Source organism: Lissotriton helveticus, chromosome 2_1, assembly GCF_964261635.1.
Source record: "Lissotriton helveticus chromosome 2_1, aLisHel1.1, whole genome shotgun sequence".
Lineage (NCBI taxonomy): Eukaryota > Metazoa > Chordata > Amphibia > Caudata > Salamandridae > Lissotriton > Lissotriton helveticus.
The window spans coordinates 1,795,516,321-1,795,532,800 of record NC_136059.1 but is presented as its reverse complement, the minus strand read 5'-3'; the positions used below and the strand labels follow the sequence as shown (position 1 = coordinate 1,795,532,800).

At 40.8% G+C, this 16,480-nt stretch overlaps 1 protein-coding gene across 17 annotated transcripts in view; it reads left to right on the top strand.

Annotated features, from left to right (window-relative positions):
* CAMK2D (calcium/calmodulin dependent protein kinase II delta) overlaps positions 1-16,480 on the top strand; it is an 805,387-nt gene that overhangs the window by 543,585 nt on the left and 245,322 nt on the right. For all 17 annotated transcript variants that reach the window (XM_078676756.1, XM_078676751.1, XM_078676753.1 and 14 more), the window contains exons 9-11: positions 3,717-3,811; positions 7,678-7,800; positions 10,557-10,640. In XM_078676756.1, coding sequence (XP_078532882.1) covers positions 3,717-3,811; positions 7,678-7,800; positions 10,557-10,640 — 302 coding nt within the window. The remainder of the gene's footprint in view (positions 1-3,716; positions 3,812-7,677; positions 7,801-10,556; positions 10,641-16,480) is intronic.

Sequence of the window (16,480 nt, the reverse complement as noted above, 5' to 3'; positions counted from 1 at the left end):
TGGTGGGCGATGGAGTTGAGGGCATTGAGAGAAACCTCTCTCCTATAGTCACTCGTCAAGAGTCCGATTTGGAATGCCCTGTATATGCAGATCTCGTGGTAATATGCCATATCACCCCAGTTAAATACTTACATGCTTTAAGAGGGCTGAAGGCGCTGATGTGCTGGGCACAGGGTGAATGTTCTGACATGGGCACTTGTATACAGAGGAAAGGTTCCTTAGTTTTGACGAGGCACATGAAACAGAGGGGACAATTTATAGTTTTCTCGTAACTGGAAAAAGCTGGTAGGGGACTCTGATTAGTTTTTGTGTTGTCATATTGTAGACATGCAATCACTGTCTTGTGTAGCGTGTTGCAGATTGATGGCTTAGATACCCTAATTCCGGTCAAACAAAATGTGAAGACGACTGTGGTAGAATTATATTTCTGAATGGGACTGAGTCTTCAGCAAGGTGAGATAGTGTCTATATTTAAACCCATACATTTTACATAAAAGTAATCCAGCTAGTTGAACAAATGACAAAAGTGGCAAGAAAATAACTTTAGTCCTATGGCCTGACCTTGTAAAGGAGACTCAAGTTACAGTGAAGAAGTAATGCTGAAGGTGCAAGATGTCATGTGATCTCTAGTGGATAAAAGGATAAAACACTGCTGTATGGTTGTGTATAAGTGGCCAAGTAAAAAGAAAAATAACAAATAGACTAGTCTATGCTTGGTCTTGGCCAGGAGACTTATTGCCATTGGCTTCAACCTGTCCTCGAATGGTTAGTGCAGAAGGATTACATTTGATGAAAACCCAGAATTACAAACCTTTGAAGACTGGTTTTCTGTCACTTTTGTTGATGTCCGGTAAAGTGGACTCATGTTCTGTAACAGAACGGAACATTTTACCTCTTTACCAGAGTAGGATATATCTCTAAGGGGAAATAATTTGCAAATGTACTTTGGATAACCCAGATGTGCTTGAATAGCCTTATTTCTTTATTACATTTTTTTGAACAATAAAATGATTATAAAAATGAAATATATAAAACGCCACTGATTCTCTTTCTTTCCCTTCACCGCTATTTGAAAATCACACAATGGGTCACTCCGGCGGTCAGCACTTTAAGTACTCAGGGATGAGTGGGTCTGATTCATTTTCCAGTGGGGTGGATGGGGGTGTGAAAGAGAAAGGCATGATATGAGGATGTATTCATGACCTGACATGTTTTGACTTTCTAATGCATTTTAATAAAACTGCAGGTTCAGTCGAAAGAGACTAACTCTCATTTCTGATTGTAGGTATTCCCCAACTGTTACATTATCTCACTGACCCGCTTAGGACAGAAATGGCAGATAGGGACCCTGTTGAGGCAAATGCGGTTTTTATTTCGAATAGAGTCCCAGGGAGCACTCAATGCCATACATTCACACGCTTAATGGACTTTGAAACAGACATTAAAAAAATATTTTAAAAAAACATTCATATAAGCACTAAATTTTTCCAAATTCACAATTGAAAAATTGTGCAAATTACATGGAACGTAATTGTGAATATGAAAAATGGGGTGCTTATTTGCATACATAAAAGGCGGATGAGCTGAGGTTTTATAACAAGATTGAAATAAACATATTAATTGACAAGGATTTTAATTAAAAAAAATATTTTCTAATGCTTGTTTGAATGTCAATTGAGCCCATGGCTGTCAGACCCAGAGTGAATGAATGCTTCCTGGGACTACTCCTAGCATCAGGAGCAGCTATTCAAAGTTTTGTTATGTGTACAAAGGGAGCAGCATACACTCCGTGGAAGCACTACAATTAAGTTTTTGAATCTGTGAAATAAGGAGTGCATTGTTGGAAAAAACAGTCATTTTTGGTTGAGGTATTTTGCTACTGATGTCCTGGGTTCTGTCCTACTATGGCTCTGCATACTGGGATAAGTACACCTTCTAAACACTTGGCTCAGTAGCGAGGGTGAGCAGTCCAAGGAGTCTCAGGTGGTTGCGTTGGGGATAGAGATTCAGAAACTCCACCAATTACACAATAGTTGCAATAATGTAATGTCCAGCTCAACGCTTGTCTTTTCAGAAAAATGTAACTATTGTCATCACAGCAGACATAAATGCAGTTCATATGGAATACGTTAATCTACCAGGAGGCCCCCTGGGGTGCTCTACGGCGTGAACCATGGAAGTATTCACAATTAAAGCTCATGAGAAGTCTCACTGTGTTGTAGAGGAGACGCTTTCCAGCATTCTGTCACCTGCCGGTCAGCCAATAACAAATTTCTACTCATTTATTGTATGAGGATAGCAATGTTTAGTAAAATATCCCACCAGACTGGACCAGCCTGTCTCCATAATCTTTTCACAACTGTCTGACATGATTTCACTTTCATTCTCACACCATTATCCAAATGGCAGTTCTCAGAAAGGGCTGACTACACATCTTTGGCTAGAGTTACACAAGCCTCCTCAGAAACGCAGGTAATATGCTTCCACTCTGTGGAGCTGTTTCACAACTTCTATTCTTTACCATGTCAGCCCAGAGGCAGTTCAACATGGATCCTTCTAATACTAGCATACAAACACACTCATGAACAATATGTCTTTCCACCATCTATACATTCGACATTCACACAGATGTCAGCGGAGGGTCTGGTCATGACACGAGTGGAGCTTTGCTCAAGCTGGTCTTTAGGTATCACACTCATATTCCTGAACAAGAAAAAGGCTTGTCCAGGTACTACCCACTGCCAGCCATACTCACTGCTCACTGTACATGATCAGGCACACAGATGTTAGCCTCATGCCCATCCAGAGTATGTTTTTGGCATCCATCCATAACCTTGGAGCCAGGATGAAATAGTCGGGGTACCAGATTCACTTGAGGTACCAGATTCACTTGAGGTAGGGTCACTTGATGCATGGATGCACCTCCTTAACCATGCAAGGGTGTATTCAGAATAGAACATTGTGTTGGATAGTGCTAAATTTTTGGGGTGACATTAAACATCTGCTATTCAGTGTTAAGAACTCTTCTGGGTGAACATGCACTTTACAAATGCATGTCATGTTATGTTAATTTTTCTTTCCTTACAGTACTCTGCTTTTCCTTCTGATTCCATTCCTGTCTCTGTGTTGCAATATACTCCTTGCAGTGCTCTTCTTCTCACTCCTTCATGTTGAACTCTTCATGTCTTACAGTACGCCACTCATCACTTCTTGAAATTAAATTCCCCAGGCTTGTAGTACTCTACCCATGACCATTTAAGAATCACCACCTCATTTCTTAAGATTACACTCCTTACTACTTGAGGTTCTACCCCTTCATCTTTCATACTCTGCTCTTTACTCCTTATGAATCTGATCCTCCTACAGGACTTAAATCCTTGTTTTACAGTATTCTACTCATCACTGCTTTCAGTACCTTGCAGCTCACTTCTTGAGAGAGATTTCCCCACTGCACTCCACTCCTCATTTTATGTGGTTCTTCAGATACATCTTAACATGTAGAAATCCCTCCCGAAGGATGTCATTGGTATGCATTATAACTTAGACTTTAATGGTGGACCTGGGGAAAACTCATTCAACTAAATGTTGGTGAACGTGTGCAAGGCTCATATTAACCAGTGAATGCAACTATTTAAAATCTTTCGTTTTTTTACTATTGCAAGTGAAGTGATAGCCCCTGCCTCAAGACTTAATAATCTGTTATTTTCCCTCTCTAGGTGTCATTCTCTACATTCTCCTGGTTGGATACCCACCTTTCTGGGATGAGGATCAGCATCGGCTGTACCAGCAAATCAAAGCTGGTGCCTATGATGTACGTAAGGGTAGATTTTTTTAGATGTGTTGGTGTATTGTGAACATTGCAGCAGAGTACAGTGGGCACTGACAATTTGACTGATGCCTTCATTTTATATTTGCTGATGGACTGAAGGGTTTCTCTGAGGTAGTTTTTTTGCCATTTATGTTGACATATAGTGGACATATTTGGCTGAGAATAATGAATGTATTGTACAACTCTGTATAACACACCTCTAGGTACACAGAATAGTTAACGTGATCTCACTGTAACAGTACAGCCCTCTAAGGTGGTAATTCATTTTTTATGTTTATTTTTATTAATGATGAGAGGTGGATTTGAATGGCAAATTTTCATTGTTTGTGTGAACTCTTCTACTTGTGCATACCACCATCAAAAGTGCATGAAAGTAGTATAGGTGAGTGGGATGCAGCAATTTGATATTCCTCCTTTGACTCTCAAGATAGGGAGAGCAAGGAGCCATAAACTTCTCAGAGTGAGTGTGGGGGCAAGAGCTCAGATCTGAAGACAACCAACAATGTAATGTAAGCAATGTAATGCTTATCTTTTATGAAAAAAGACTATACTTTAATTACATACCAAATGTAAATACTGAATAACATGATGAGGGGCACTATAGAGCTGTACTCGGTTACATCAAACAGTGAAGCGCTACCTTCCTCCATCCCCCATTATCTCATTACTCCTCTTTTTCCTGCTATGGTTCAGTTTATCTCTACAGGTTACAAATCCGAAGCAGGCAATAATTAGGCCCAGGTGCAGACAACTCAAAGTTGTCCCACATGTTAGAACAGCAACTTTGTTCTGTCTCTTTCAGTTAGAAAAGTCTTGTGTGATGTCGCATTCTGGCCCATACATGTTGGTTTCTATACCCCGTATGATGGCTAGGTCCCACGTTGACCTGCTTTTAATTGTATTGAGTTACTTCTACGTAGCACTTGTGGTCTCCCAGCTAAGTTTCTTTGCAATGGCCTCTCTGTTGGATACAAAACCCTTTGGCACACACTATGTACAGGTTATATATTGAAGTTGTCACATTTTTATATACGTCCAAAAATAATATACACTCGAGTAATTCCAACTCCACACAAGTTTGATATGCCAAATCTTGGACTTCAGGAGTAATTTATTTTCAGATCATGTTCAATGTTTTATCGCGCGGCTGTGCTTTATATTGATTACAGAGAGACACAAAGCCCTGATGAAGTCGATAGAGTTCGACGAAACACGTGTTGGCTACTGGGAATAATCTGATTTTTTGAACATTGAAAATGATCTGCAAATAAATTACCCCTGAAGTACAAAATTTGGAATATCAAACTCTTGTGTGGAGAGGGAATTACTCAAGAGTGTATATTTTTTTTACGTATATAAAACTGTGATAACTTCAGTATATAACCTGTACATAGTGCATGCCAAAGGGTTTTGTATCCAACAGAGAGGTCATTGCAAAGAAACTCAGCTGGGAGACCACAAGTGCTATGTAGAAGTAACTCAATACAATTAAAAGCAGGTCAACGTGGGACTTAGCCTCCATACGGGGTATAGAAACCAACATATATGGACCAGAATGCCACAATGCCTTCAGTATATAACCTGAACATAGTGTGTGCCAAAGGGTTTTGTTTGAATTTGTTCAGGACCCCTGGTTACAGTGTCTGATTGTGAATGTAGGATAAACATTCCTCCCTTATGTGCACCACTCCCTAAATCAGCGATTGAAAATACTGTGTAAACTGCCAGGTGAGGGTCACTGACTAATCCTGCCATTATCACCCCCCTCCCGCTCTTATTGCTGCCTCTCTGTTGTAGTTTCAGCCTTCAGACGGATCCTGGTTTATCACTTTGGTGGTGGTGCAAATTTCGTTTTGCTGCAGCAGTAAAATATCTTGCGCCCACTACTGTGTGCATGGAGTTACACAGCAGACCGTTGAGTATTCTGTGTAGCACTGCTTTACTAGGTCAAGAACAACTTAGAACTGAGACTAAATTAATTGGTTTGGATCACACTTTTATGAACTTTTTCCAGACTGGGGATGTGGATCCACTGTCCGGTGCTTCACACTTGGGTTGGTTCTCTTTGAAATGACATTTCCAGGTGGCTCTCCAGACTCGGCCTTTGTGCCAATTGATGTCTCTGCATGTAGAGATGGAGAAGGGTCCAAACACGCATACTCAAAATAAGGGTACAATAAAGGGCGAGATATCTGCATCTGACTGGTACCAGCCTTACTGAAGCTGTAACTGGAGACTGAGAAAAGGGCAGGCGCTGCCTAGAAAGTTCCTTGCATTGAACAACAAAAATTGCCGCCCCACATCATGCCCCCTACAAGGCTCAACATGGCCGATTTCAGGAAGAACTAACTAGCTTTCCTTTTCTAACAGGGCCTTAATTAAATTTCTAGAAGGAGCCCAGTGCCCATCATCCTCTCAGATGTCTGGATCTCCACCCTCTAGAACAGGAATGCAGGCAACACACTTCCACTGCCTGGATTGTCTATCCAGTTCCTCCATCATGTGCCAAGGACATCCAAAATGGATCCCTATGTCCCCAGTACTCAAACTCGTACAACACAGAATTCTCCCAGAAAACACGTGAAACACCTGATCTGCACCCATACACACACCTGACATGCACACAGGATCTCTGCCCAAGTTCTGGGCTTTAAATCGCAGCAGAACTTAATATGTGAGGGGTGGATACATGGCACTCATTTACGAAGAAAAGGGCCTTGTTACACTATAACTTCAAAAGCTGCCACAACAACTTTATTTCATAACCGGGAAAGGGACTGTAGTCCACAGCCTAGATTGAGGGCATGTTTGGTTTTCCCCTTCCTGGTCACAGAGCAGGTCCTGCTTCTTGCATTGTCAGGGGCAGGCCTCGGAATCTGTGCACCTGCTACATTACTGTGCCAGGGTCGAAATAAGTCAGAATACCAGTTTCACATGCAGCCGGGCACCGACGGCAGGGACACACACATTGGTTTGCCATTTTAAAAAATATATATCAAAAGGTAAGTCTTGTAGGTGGCTTGATTGATCTAATCTTTAAGATTACTTCACCTCCATGGGACCAAAAAGGTACCACGCAGTTGGATTCATTGGGGTTATGAGAACGATTATAAAACCATGCACAAATAAAAGAATAACAGCCAGATTTCAAACCATTTATGCAAATATTAAATATTGTAAGGTTTTACAATAACATAAAAAGCAAAGTGGCAGTGCTGTGGGTCTCAAGCATTGTATAGTGCGTATACAAAATACAGTAAAAACCTAAAACTAATGGCTGCCACATTGTAATGACAAATAAAGCCGGAGCAAAGGTATCCTTGAACAATGCTGCCCCATGTTGGCAAGCTCTTTTTCAAGACTTTTTTTATTGCAAACAGCAATACGTAAAAAAAAAAAAAAAAAAAAGATGCCATTTCAGCTCCTTAAATGCACATTAATTGAATGGCGTCTGTAACATTTTAACATAGTACCCTTAAATGTAGACTGGGAATGAAGTTTCTTGAGATTTACTTTAGGTTCTGGTTGAACACTTTTACATTCAAGGCAGTTCTGTATTTGTGTGCGAGCGTGCAGCTTGTTATAACATGATCGCACAACCTCAGCCCAAGTAATTTGATAAGAATTTACAAAATTGGATATCTGGGGCACAAAAATCTGTTTGTTTTCAGTAATAAGGCCTAAAATATGTTAAATTAATATTTGATGAGGGTCTCAGGTAGCATATTTGAGTACCTTGTCATGTGATCCCATTTCTTTATTCCGAAAGTAAAACATGCATATCCTACATTGAGATAACATTGGTACCTTCATTAAACTGTATTTTCTTAATGTCGTGAATATTTCAGTTTCCATCTCCAGAGTGGGACACAGTAACTCCCGAGGCCAAAGACCTTATCAACAAAATGCTCACAATCAATCCCGCCAAACGGATTTCTGCAACAGAAGCACTCAAACATCCATGGATCTGTGTAAGTAATTCCATTTTACACTATATACTATTTTAATATGTAGCTCCTCACTGTATTATGTAGTATTTTAGCAATGAAATTAGAACAAATCTGGGCAAATAACAGTAGGAAAGCAATCCATATACTTTCACATGGTATTTAGAATTTGAGAAATAGAAAAGTTATGCAAGGTTTGTGTAAATAGGTGATCGAGTGGTCATGTCATCTCAGGGGAACAACTAATGGTCTGGGAGTGGTGGTGGTGGAGGAGCAAGCGAGTGGCCACGTACTCGGTGACGGGGCTGATGGGAACACCACCCTGCTTACCTTATGTTGGGAGGAGTCACCAGAGGCAGGTGCTCTTGTGCAGCGCAGGATTCCTTCACTTCAGCTTAGTGAAAATGTACCTTGGTGCCATGAATTTAGTCTCAATGCTGCCAATATTAGCCTAGATGAAACCATGTCAACACATTTGTTGTATTCTGAATATTGTTGTCGCATGACCCCATCCATTCATTCTTTATGACCCCATTCATTCTATCCGTGGCAGTTGTTTTTGCACCCAAAACATTTCAGACCCATTCTTCCAGTGTGACACCATTGAATTCTCATGATAACCTTTACAGTGTTTCTGATAACCTATTTGTGCTGGAGTTCTCTGTACAAGCCCTGACACAGTCTGATTGGTCAGCACAGAATTGACATGACTTTGACAAGGAAAAAAACATATGGGACATTGAAAGGTCCTAGTTGTTGCTACTGTTATTAGCTTTGCCTCCTGCTCCATTGTCTGCCCTGGAATAGGCTGTTAGATGGGAGTGGGTGGGGGGCTAGACACCTGCTTGTCCGTTTGTATGTTAGCTGTCATCTATACAAATTATTTTATTAAATGAAGGAGTGTTAGATTTTATTATCAAGGCATGGGAATGTCTGGTTGCAAAAAAAGTAGTCAAGCTGTTGATTTGAGTCATTGGAGTTGAGAATGGTAAAATGGAGACAACTTTTTTGAAAAAAAAAAGTTAACTCTTTTTATCTAACATTTGCATCATTATGATAAATACATGACCGTGTATATATTTGTTCCTTAAATTGCGTAACCTATAGAGCTCTAAAGGAACAGCATCTTAGAAACTACATGACCGTTTACATTTTGAATGTCCGATTTCCAACTTCTAGTAAAGTCTTGCCTTGGTCATTATACATTTTTACATTCCGCACTGAGGCCTCAAGTTCCCCTGTAGGATTTCCACGGTCCCCACACTTTTTTTTCTACTTCTGCGGGCATCCTCTCCCTTTATAAATTACTTGCTCCACATTCTGACACCAGTCTAGGTCAATCTGCCACTATTGTATAGTTGGGGGGGGGGTCTGATTTCCCCCATGACCTGGCTACATTTCTTTTTTTAGCTACCCCCCAGAGCTAGTGCGACCCAGATCTGAAGGCACCTTTTCCGAGGGTCGTCTCCTGAGATATTTAGTAGTAGTTCTCTTGGGTTCACTCGAACTGTGTGAGATATGACTTGGGTCATTATAGTTGTGATTTGGTGCCAGAAGGTCTGGCCGATCGGGCAGTCCCAAAATATATGGTATAAAGTGGCTTCCAGACCACACTTTCATAAGCAGAGTGGGGTGGATGCTTTCCCTAGTCTGAAGAGAATGTGCCGGGAATAATAGGAGAAATGGAGTATCCTTAATAGAATCAGCCTAAACCAGGTCCTAATTGCTATTTCTCTTGGGGCTTTTATTGCTTCGGTCCATTCTTCATCATCCATATCACCAAGATTTTCTACCCATTTCTGACAGAGGGCTGATAGTACATCGGGTGAATTGTTTAGTAGCTTTTGTACGTCAAGGAAATTGCTTTATTAGACAGTGGGTCAACTATGAGCCTGTCTTCCAAAGGGGACAGGTCTGGCAGTGAGTCCCCCTTCGCTTTCATGCTGTCGTAGTGCGTGACCCAATTGTACATATTTGTACCTTTCTTTCGCTGACAGCTCCTATTCTCTTGCAAGGTCTGTAAATGGTATTATGGCCTGTCCCCTCCAGATGTCTTTTAAGTGATTAATCCCAAGTGCCCACAATGCTGGAACCCTTTTTAACTTCGTACTTCTCAAGGTATCACTGCACTATAGGTTTTTTTTCCCCTCATTAACCTATTGCGCCATCCCAGGAAATTGGTTGCCTCCCACCATCCCCTGACCCCTGAACAAGTGTAATGGGGCAGCGTATTTTCTGGTTGGTTCCTGCTGATCCGTATATACCCAGTCATTGATAACTGTGAGCTGTGTTGACCAGTAGTATAACCTGGCATCAGTCATATACTCCTTTTTGCAGTTTGTGTAGCGCTATTCTGGGTGCCGCTCCCTGCCATAGGAGCGTTCTAACCTTCTGCTCTATTTTATGGAATATATATCTGGGGGTATCGGAATGGTGTATTTTTCCATATATATAGGAGATGTGGAAGGGACATCATTTTGTACAGCACTGCCCTTCCCGGCAGCGTGAGTGGTAACGTGTGCCAATGAGTCACGTCTTCATGAAGTCATTACAATTGAGGGTGCAGGTTTAGTTTGAGGAAGAAATGAGACACCTTGATCATCCTTAAGAGTGTCCACTGAGCATTTGCACCCGCTTCTTCTTAGCCAGTGCTCAAAAAAGAAAAGAGGGTTATTCCACAAGTTGCTTGGGGCCAAGTTAAATAGTATACAAGTGTATATTTTATTATTGAATTTGTTTCAGATTGAATTTGTTTAAAAATATTTTTTTTTCCTTTGCAGCAACGCTCTACTGTGGCGTCTATGATGCACAGACAGGAGACGGTAGACTGCTTGAAGAAATTCAACGCTAGGAGGAAACTAAAGGTAGGAGAAAAGAATGTGCAAGAGCAGCCATGTTTTAATGTATGTTCTGAACCCATATGAAACCAGATTTGCCATGCAAACTAACTTTTACAATTTTTCTCTCCTTATGTATTTTTGTTTGGTATGCAATTCAGAAATGTATCTGAATTTCAGTGTGTAGCATGTTACGAGCAAAGTTACTATTTATGTCTATTTCAAGCTTCAACAATGAGAAACCCTTTCAAAGATAAATGCTCTAACTCTAATGCCCTCACATTGCGGAAGTATCAAGTTTTTAAAGCTCAAGGAATGGAACTGCATCCTCTTTTCATGTGATATCAACTGAAAAGAACTATGGTGCTTCGTTTTGCTTGTCCATTCATTTGTGTTTGAGTACATAGCAGAAAAATTTCCTTTGCGGATTATTGGCTTGTTATTTAGGGTACTCAACTTAGTCTTACTTTCCATAATGCTTCAGCATCTATATTTCCACAGCCGCTGCAATGCACATCCCACTTGCCCATGCAGATTACCACATAGTCTTTTTTTATCTCCGTATCTCTCTGCTTTGTAACACGGTTTCCCTAGATGTAATAGCACTATTTTTCTCTGCAGGATAAAATGGCATCTTCGTAAAGAAAAAAATACACCCTTGCAATGTTGAGCTGCCTCTCAATAGTATGGAATTGTATGTTATATTACTGAGAGTATGTCTAGAAACATGCTACTGATGCAATGTTCCATGTGTTATGATACGTCAAAATGTTTCTAAAGCGCTCGAATACCCATGGGTGTCTTGGCGCTGGTTTGGATGGCAGTAATGTGAGGGTATTGGGCGACTAGAGGATAAAAAAACAGGTTTTTGTTTGCTTCCTAAAAATCAATAGTGTGGGGGCTGCTTTAATGTTCATAGGTAGGCTGTTCCATAGAACCGGGGCTTCTGAAGCAAAACCACTGCCTCCCCATTTAAGCCTCTTAAAACTGGGGTGCGACACAGTCCGGGGAATTTTTAGAGCGTAGATCTCTATTTGGTATGTACCATGAGGGGGATTTTTTGAGGTAGCTAATACCTAGATCGTGCAAGGCTTTATAGGTAAGGCATAATGCCTTGAATTTAATGCAATTATTTACCGTGAGCCAGTGGAGTACCTTAATGGAGACTGAAACTGGGTGGACTTGGGCAGGTCTAAAAAAAGCCAGGCTGCCGCATTCTGTACGCTTTGAAGTGTCTTCAAATGTTGTTTTAGGAGCTTAATAAAGAGACCATTACAGTAATCTAGCTTTGCTATAATTAGTAAGGAAACAACTGTTTTTCTGGTGGTTAGAGGAATAAAAAGAAATATCTTTCTGATGATTCTCCAAGTGTTAAAACTGGTGGAGACAACTGAGCTAATATGTTTATTAAAGTTCAGTTTGTCATCTATTGTTATACCTACGTTTTTTGCTTTTTGGACTGAGATTCGGAGGGTTCCCAACTCTGCTGGCCAGCATGCTGAGATCCAAAATTGAGGTTTGTTACCAAAAAGTTTCACCTCAATTTTCTCTGAGTTCAATTTGAGACAATGCCTTCCCATTCAGTCACTAACAGCTCACATACAGTTGGGAAACTGAAAGATGGTTAATTCTGTACAACACAATGTATGTGTCCTCTGCGTAAGATATAGGGGAAAATCCAAAAGATCTGATCAAGGAGGCCAATTCTGAAACATAGACATTGAAGAGCAGAGGGCTTAGAAAGGATCCCTAGGGGACACCGCATGGAAGTGAGGAGTTAGATGAAAATTTCTCCATCATGACTGAGTGTCTTCTGTTTAGAAATTATTTACGTACGGCCAAGGCTTTATCAGCAATGCCCAATTTTTTGAGACAGTTGACAAGAGTGACATGATCAACCGAATTGAAGGCTGCCGACAAGTCTAGGAGGATGAGTGCTGCAGAGCCCCCTTTGTCCAGGAAAGTTCTTAATTCATCTGTGATTTTTATTAATGCTGTCTCTGTACTATGTTCGGCCCTAAAGCCGAACTGAGAGAGATTCAACAGATGATTATCCTAAATGAACGGTGTCAATTGAATGTTGATCAGTTTTTCTACGAGTTTGGCTGGAAATGGTAGCCTAGAGATCGGGCAGTAGTTGGCTGAGTTGTCAGGATCTAAGTTTGGTTTCTTTAGGAGTGGCAAAATAGAGGCCTTTTCCCAAAGATCAGGAAAGATACCTGTGCTAAACATCCCATTGAAGATGCTGGCTAGAAAGTTAGCAATCTGAGCTGAAATCTGTTTTAATATGGAGGGGGAGCATAGTTCATAAGGTGATCCTGAATTGGTGGAATTAAGTAAGTGAAGGACATCTACAGGGGAAAGAGATGTGAATTGGTTGAGGTTGGAGGGAGGACTTGTACTGGCTGCAGCTTGGACAATCATGGAACTAGCGCTAGTATTGAGGTCACAGGAGGTAGAGAATTGACTGTAGATTTGTTCTACTTTGCTACGAAAATGAGTAGCGATTTCCTCACAAAAAGATTGACTAATGTTATTACTTTTCGTCTGTGGGAGTTTAGTTAGTTTATTTATGACTTGAAAGAGTTCACTGGCGGAGTTCTTTGATGCTTCTATTTGCTGTGTAAAAAAGGATGACATTTCCCTGATGGCTGCTTTATAGTTGGTTAGGGAGTGTTTATATATTAGTTTATCAGCTGGATTCTAGTTTGATTTCCAAATCATTTCCAGTTTTCTAAAATTTAGTTTTTGGAGTCGAAGAGCATCTGAAAACCAAGGTGCAGATTTTTTAAGTTTGTGTTTATTGCCGCATTATTGTGGAACTGCTTTCGAGATGGCCGATTTGAGCCACTTGGTGTAGGAAGCTGTGGTCTGATTAGGGTCGAGCAACTGGGGAAGCGTTGCCTGAGCCAGGTGGTGGTCTAAAGTGTCGAAATTCGTTTTAGACCAGAGGATGGAATCTATAGCCCTGCTTTGAGTGAGGAGCGGAATAGACAGTTCAAAATGCACTGCTTTGTGGCCAGACCATATAAGGGGAAGAAATTCTTTGACAGAAATTACATTTTTATTCGAAAAAAATCGTATCCAGAGCGTGACCACCATTATGAGTAGACTGATGTATTAATTGTGGAAGGTTGAAAGCATTCATAATCTCCAGAATAACTTCCATGTCTTTATCCTCAGTACAATCTAAGTGGAAGTAAAAATATCCGAGTACTGTGTAGTTGTTTTTGCATCCCCCCCGCAACTAACATATGAATTGACTGAAGAAAGTCATGTCTAGTGCCTGGGGGGTGATACATGAGAAGACATTTAAAGGAGGATTTGTTAGTTCAAGGTTGAAGGATAACATTTCACATTCAGAGTTAGACATGAAATTGATTTTAATTTTAAAATGATCTCTGTAAATTATCCCCAGACTGCCACCTCTTTTTCCCATTCTGCCTGCTCTTTTCAGTGAATAGCCTTGTGGAGTTGCTATTGGCAGGTCACGGCTGGAGTGATCATTAGCCCATGTTTCAGTGATGAAAAGGACGTACAGGTGTTGATTCACAACGAGCTCTGCCATCTCGAAAGCATGTTTTACTAAGGACTGTGTGTTGATCATGGCCAGGTGGTACTTGTGTGAAGTAAGATGCTGAGTGTTATTAATGTGACCCTGTTTGACACTGGGAGAAGAATTGAGGTTGGAGATATTAAAACCACACTTGTGGCATTGAAGACTGGAGAGATCCTGACTGAGAGCAATTTGGGGGCAACAGGAATCGTTTTTTCTGAAAGATAGTCCTACCTGACCACTTAATTCTATTTTCTTTAGTTTGGGGGAAAAAAGGCTGAATTTATGGCGCTTGGCACGATTTTGGCACTGACTGGTGCAGGCGGACTTGCCCTTAGTGCGCCTTGGGGCTCCCAGCGGCGCGTCCGCTGTGCTTGTCCCGCCAAGCATGTGCATTTGTACCTGGCCGGGCTCTAATCTGACCTTTGATCTACTGCCCAACCGGAAGTCAGGCAAGTCAGGTGTGGAAGAGGAGTGTCCGCCTCCCTCCGCTCAATCGGCAATGCTGTGGCGGACCAGGGAAGCGGAGATGGTGAGACTACTTTGCTCAAGGCTGTCGGTGAGTGATTTTAGAATAAACACACCGTGAATAAAAGCCACAAATATTTAAAATGATTAAAAGCAGTAAAACTAGTGGGATTAAAACCAGTAGAACCGATAAAACAATTAGTGCAAAAGTGCACTTCCTCTGAAGGAGACGTCCAGACTATGGTTAGGGGTCCCTCTCACCTTCTGCCCCCACAGAAGGTGCACACTTGGAAGTGGAGAAAGAAAAATATGGAGAGTGGGGTCCTAAGGGAGTAAGAGTTTATAGACCTATTTGTATCTTGTCCCCCAACTATACTATCAAAAAACACGAAAGATACAATAGGTCTAGTGAGTTATTATTGTAGTCAGTGCTTGTTATAAATCTGCAGACTTGTACATACCAAGTGGTTATCTGAGAAACACAGGAGAGAAATCAGAATAATCTCTACTTATGAGTAAAGAAACCCATCAGCACACCAGTCGGTGGAGCCTCATCATCTGGGTTTTGTGGATACGAATGATGTCCGTTGGTCTACTCCTCAATTAATTCAATGAGGGTTTTGATTAGTGGATCATCAGACTTATGAAAGAAAACCATCTACCAGAAGATGGGTGTTTGAAGGGCTGATAGGATAAATTGCAGTGCTCAAAAGAAAACAATATTCGTGAAGGAAATAAAAATACCTGTTTTGATGACTAGAAAGCAATTTTAATAGGGGTGACCATCAAAACGGTATGTCTAAAAGCAGAGTGAATATAGTATTTTGAATTTTTTTTTACTATTCATCAGAGATAGAACGTGGTCAACATGTTTCAGCCCCTTCGGGCTTTCGTCAGGACCTATGAAGTACACTACTGCAATTTTTTATCAAAAGACGTGAAAAGAACAGACCTACCAGTGGTATGGTCTCTTTAATCCAAGAGCTCTCCTGTGAAATCAAACACAAAAAGAAAAGGCAAAGAAAGGTATGTATCATACAAAACAGTTACTCAAACAGGTATTTTTATTTCCTTCACGAATATTGTTTTCTTTTGAGCACTGCAATTTATCCTATCAGCCCTTCAAACACCCATCTTCTGGTAGATGGTTTTCTTTCATACGTCTGATGATCCACTAATCAAAACCCTCATTGAATTAATTGACGAGTAGACCAACGGACATCATTCGTATCCACAAAACCCAGATGATGAGGCTCCACCGACTGGTGTGCTGATGGGTTTCTTTACTCATAAGTAGAGATTAGTCTGATTTCTCTCCTGTGTTTCTCAGATAACCACTTGGTATCTACAAGTCTGCAGATTTATAACAAGCACTGACTACAATAATAACTCACTAGACCTATTGTATCTTTCGTGTTTTTTGGCACACTTGGAAGTCTCTTTTATATCATAAAAGGGTAAAAGTACACTCAAGCTGGGGTGCCTCATCCATTACTCACCAGACTTGCCACCCTCTTCCATGGTTATCCTATAGCATAACAAGCTATGATATTGACCTTCAACTGTAATCTTTCTACAAGTGTGGTTTAGAGGTTGGCAGAATGGAACAGGATCTTGATTCCCCATCACCGGTTCATATCGTATTTCCAACATTCTATTATTGCAGTTAGCCAGCACTACACATACAGATACAATCTAAGGCGTATTATATTGAAGCTGGTGGTCATTCATAAAGTATTGGCTGGAACCCAACAGTTTTATTTTTTTATTTTCCAAAAAGAAAATCCCATAAGAGGACTTTAAAAAAAAAAAGAAAAGAAAATGTCTGCCACCCACCCCGCCG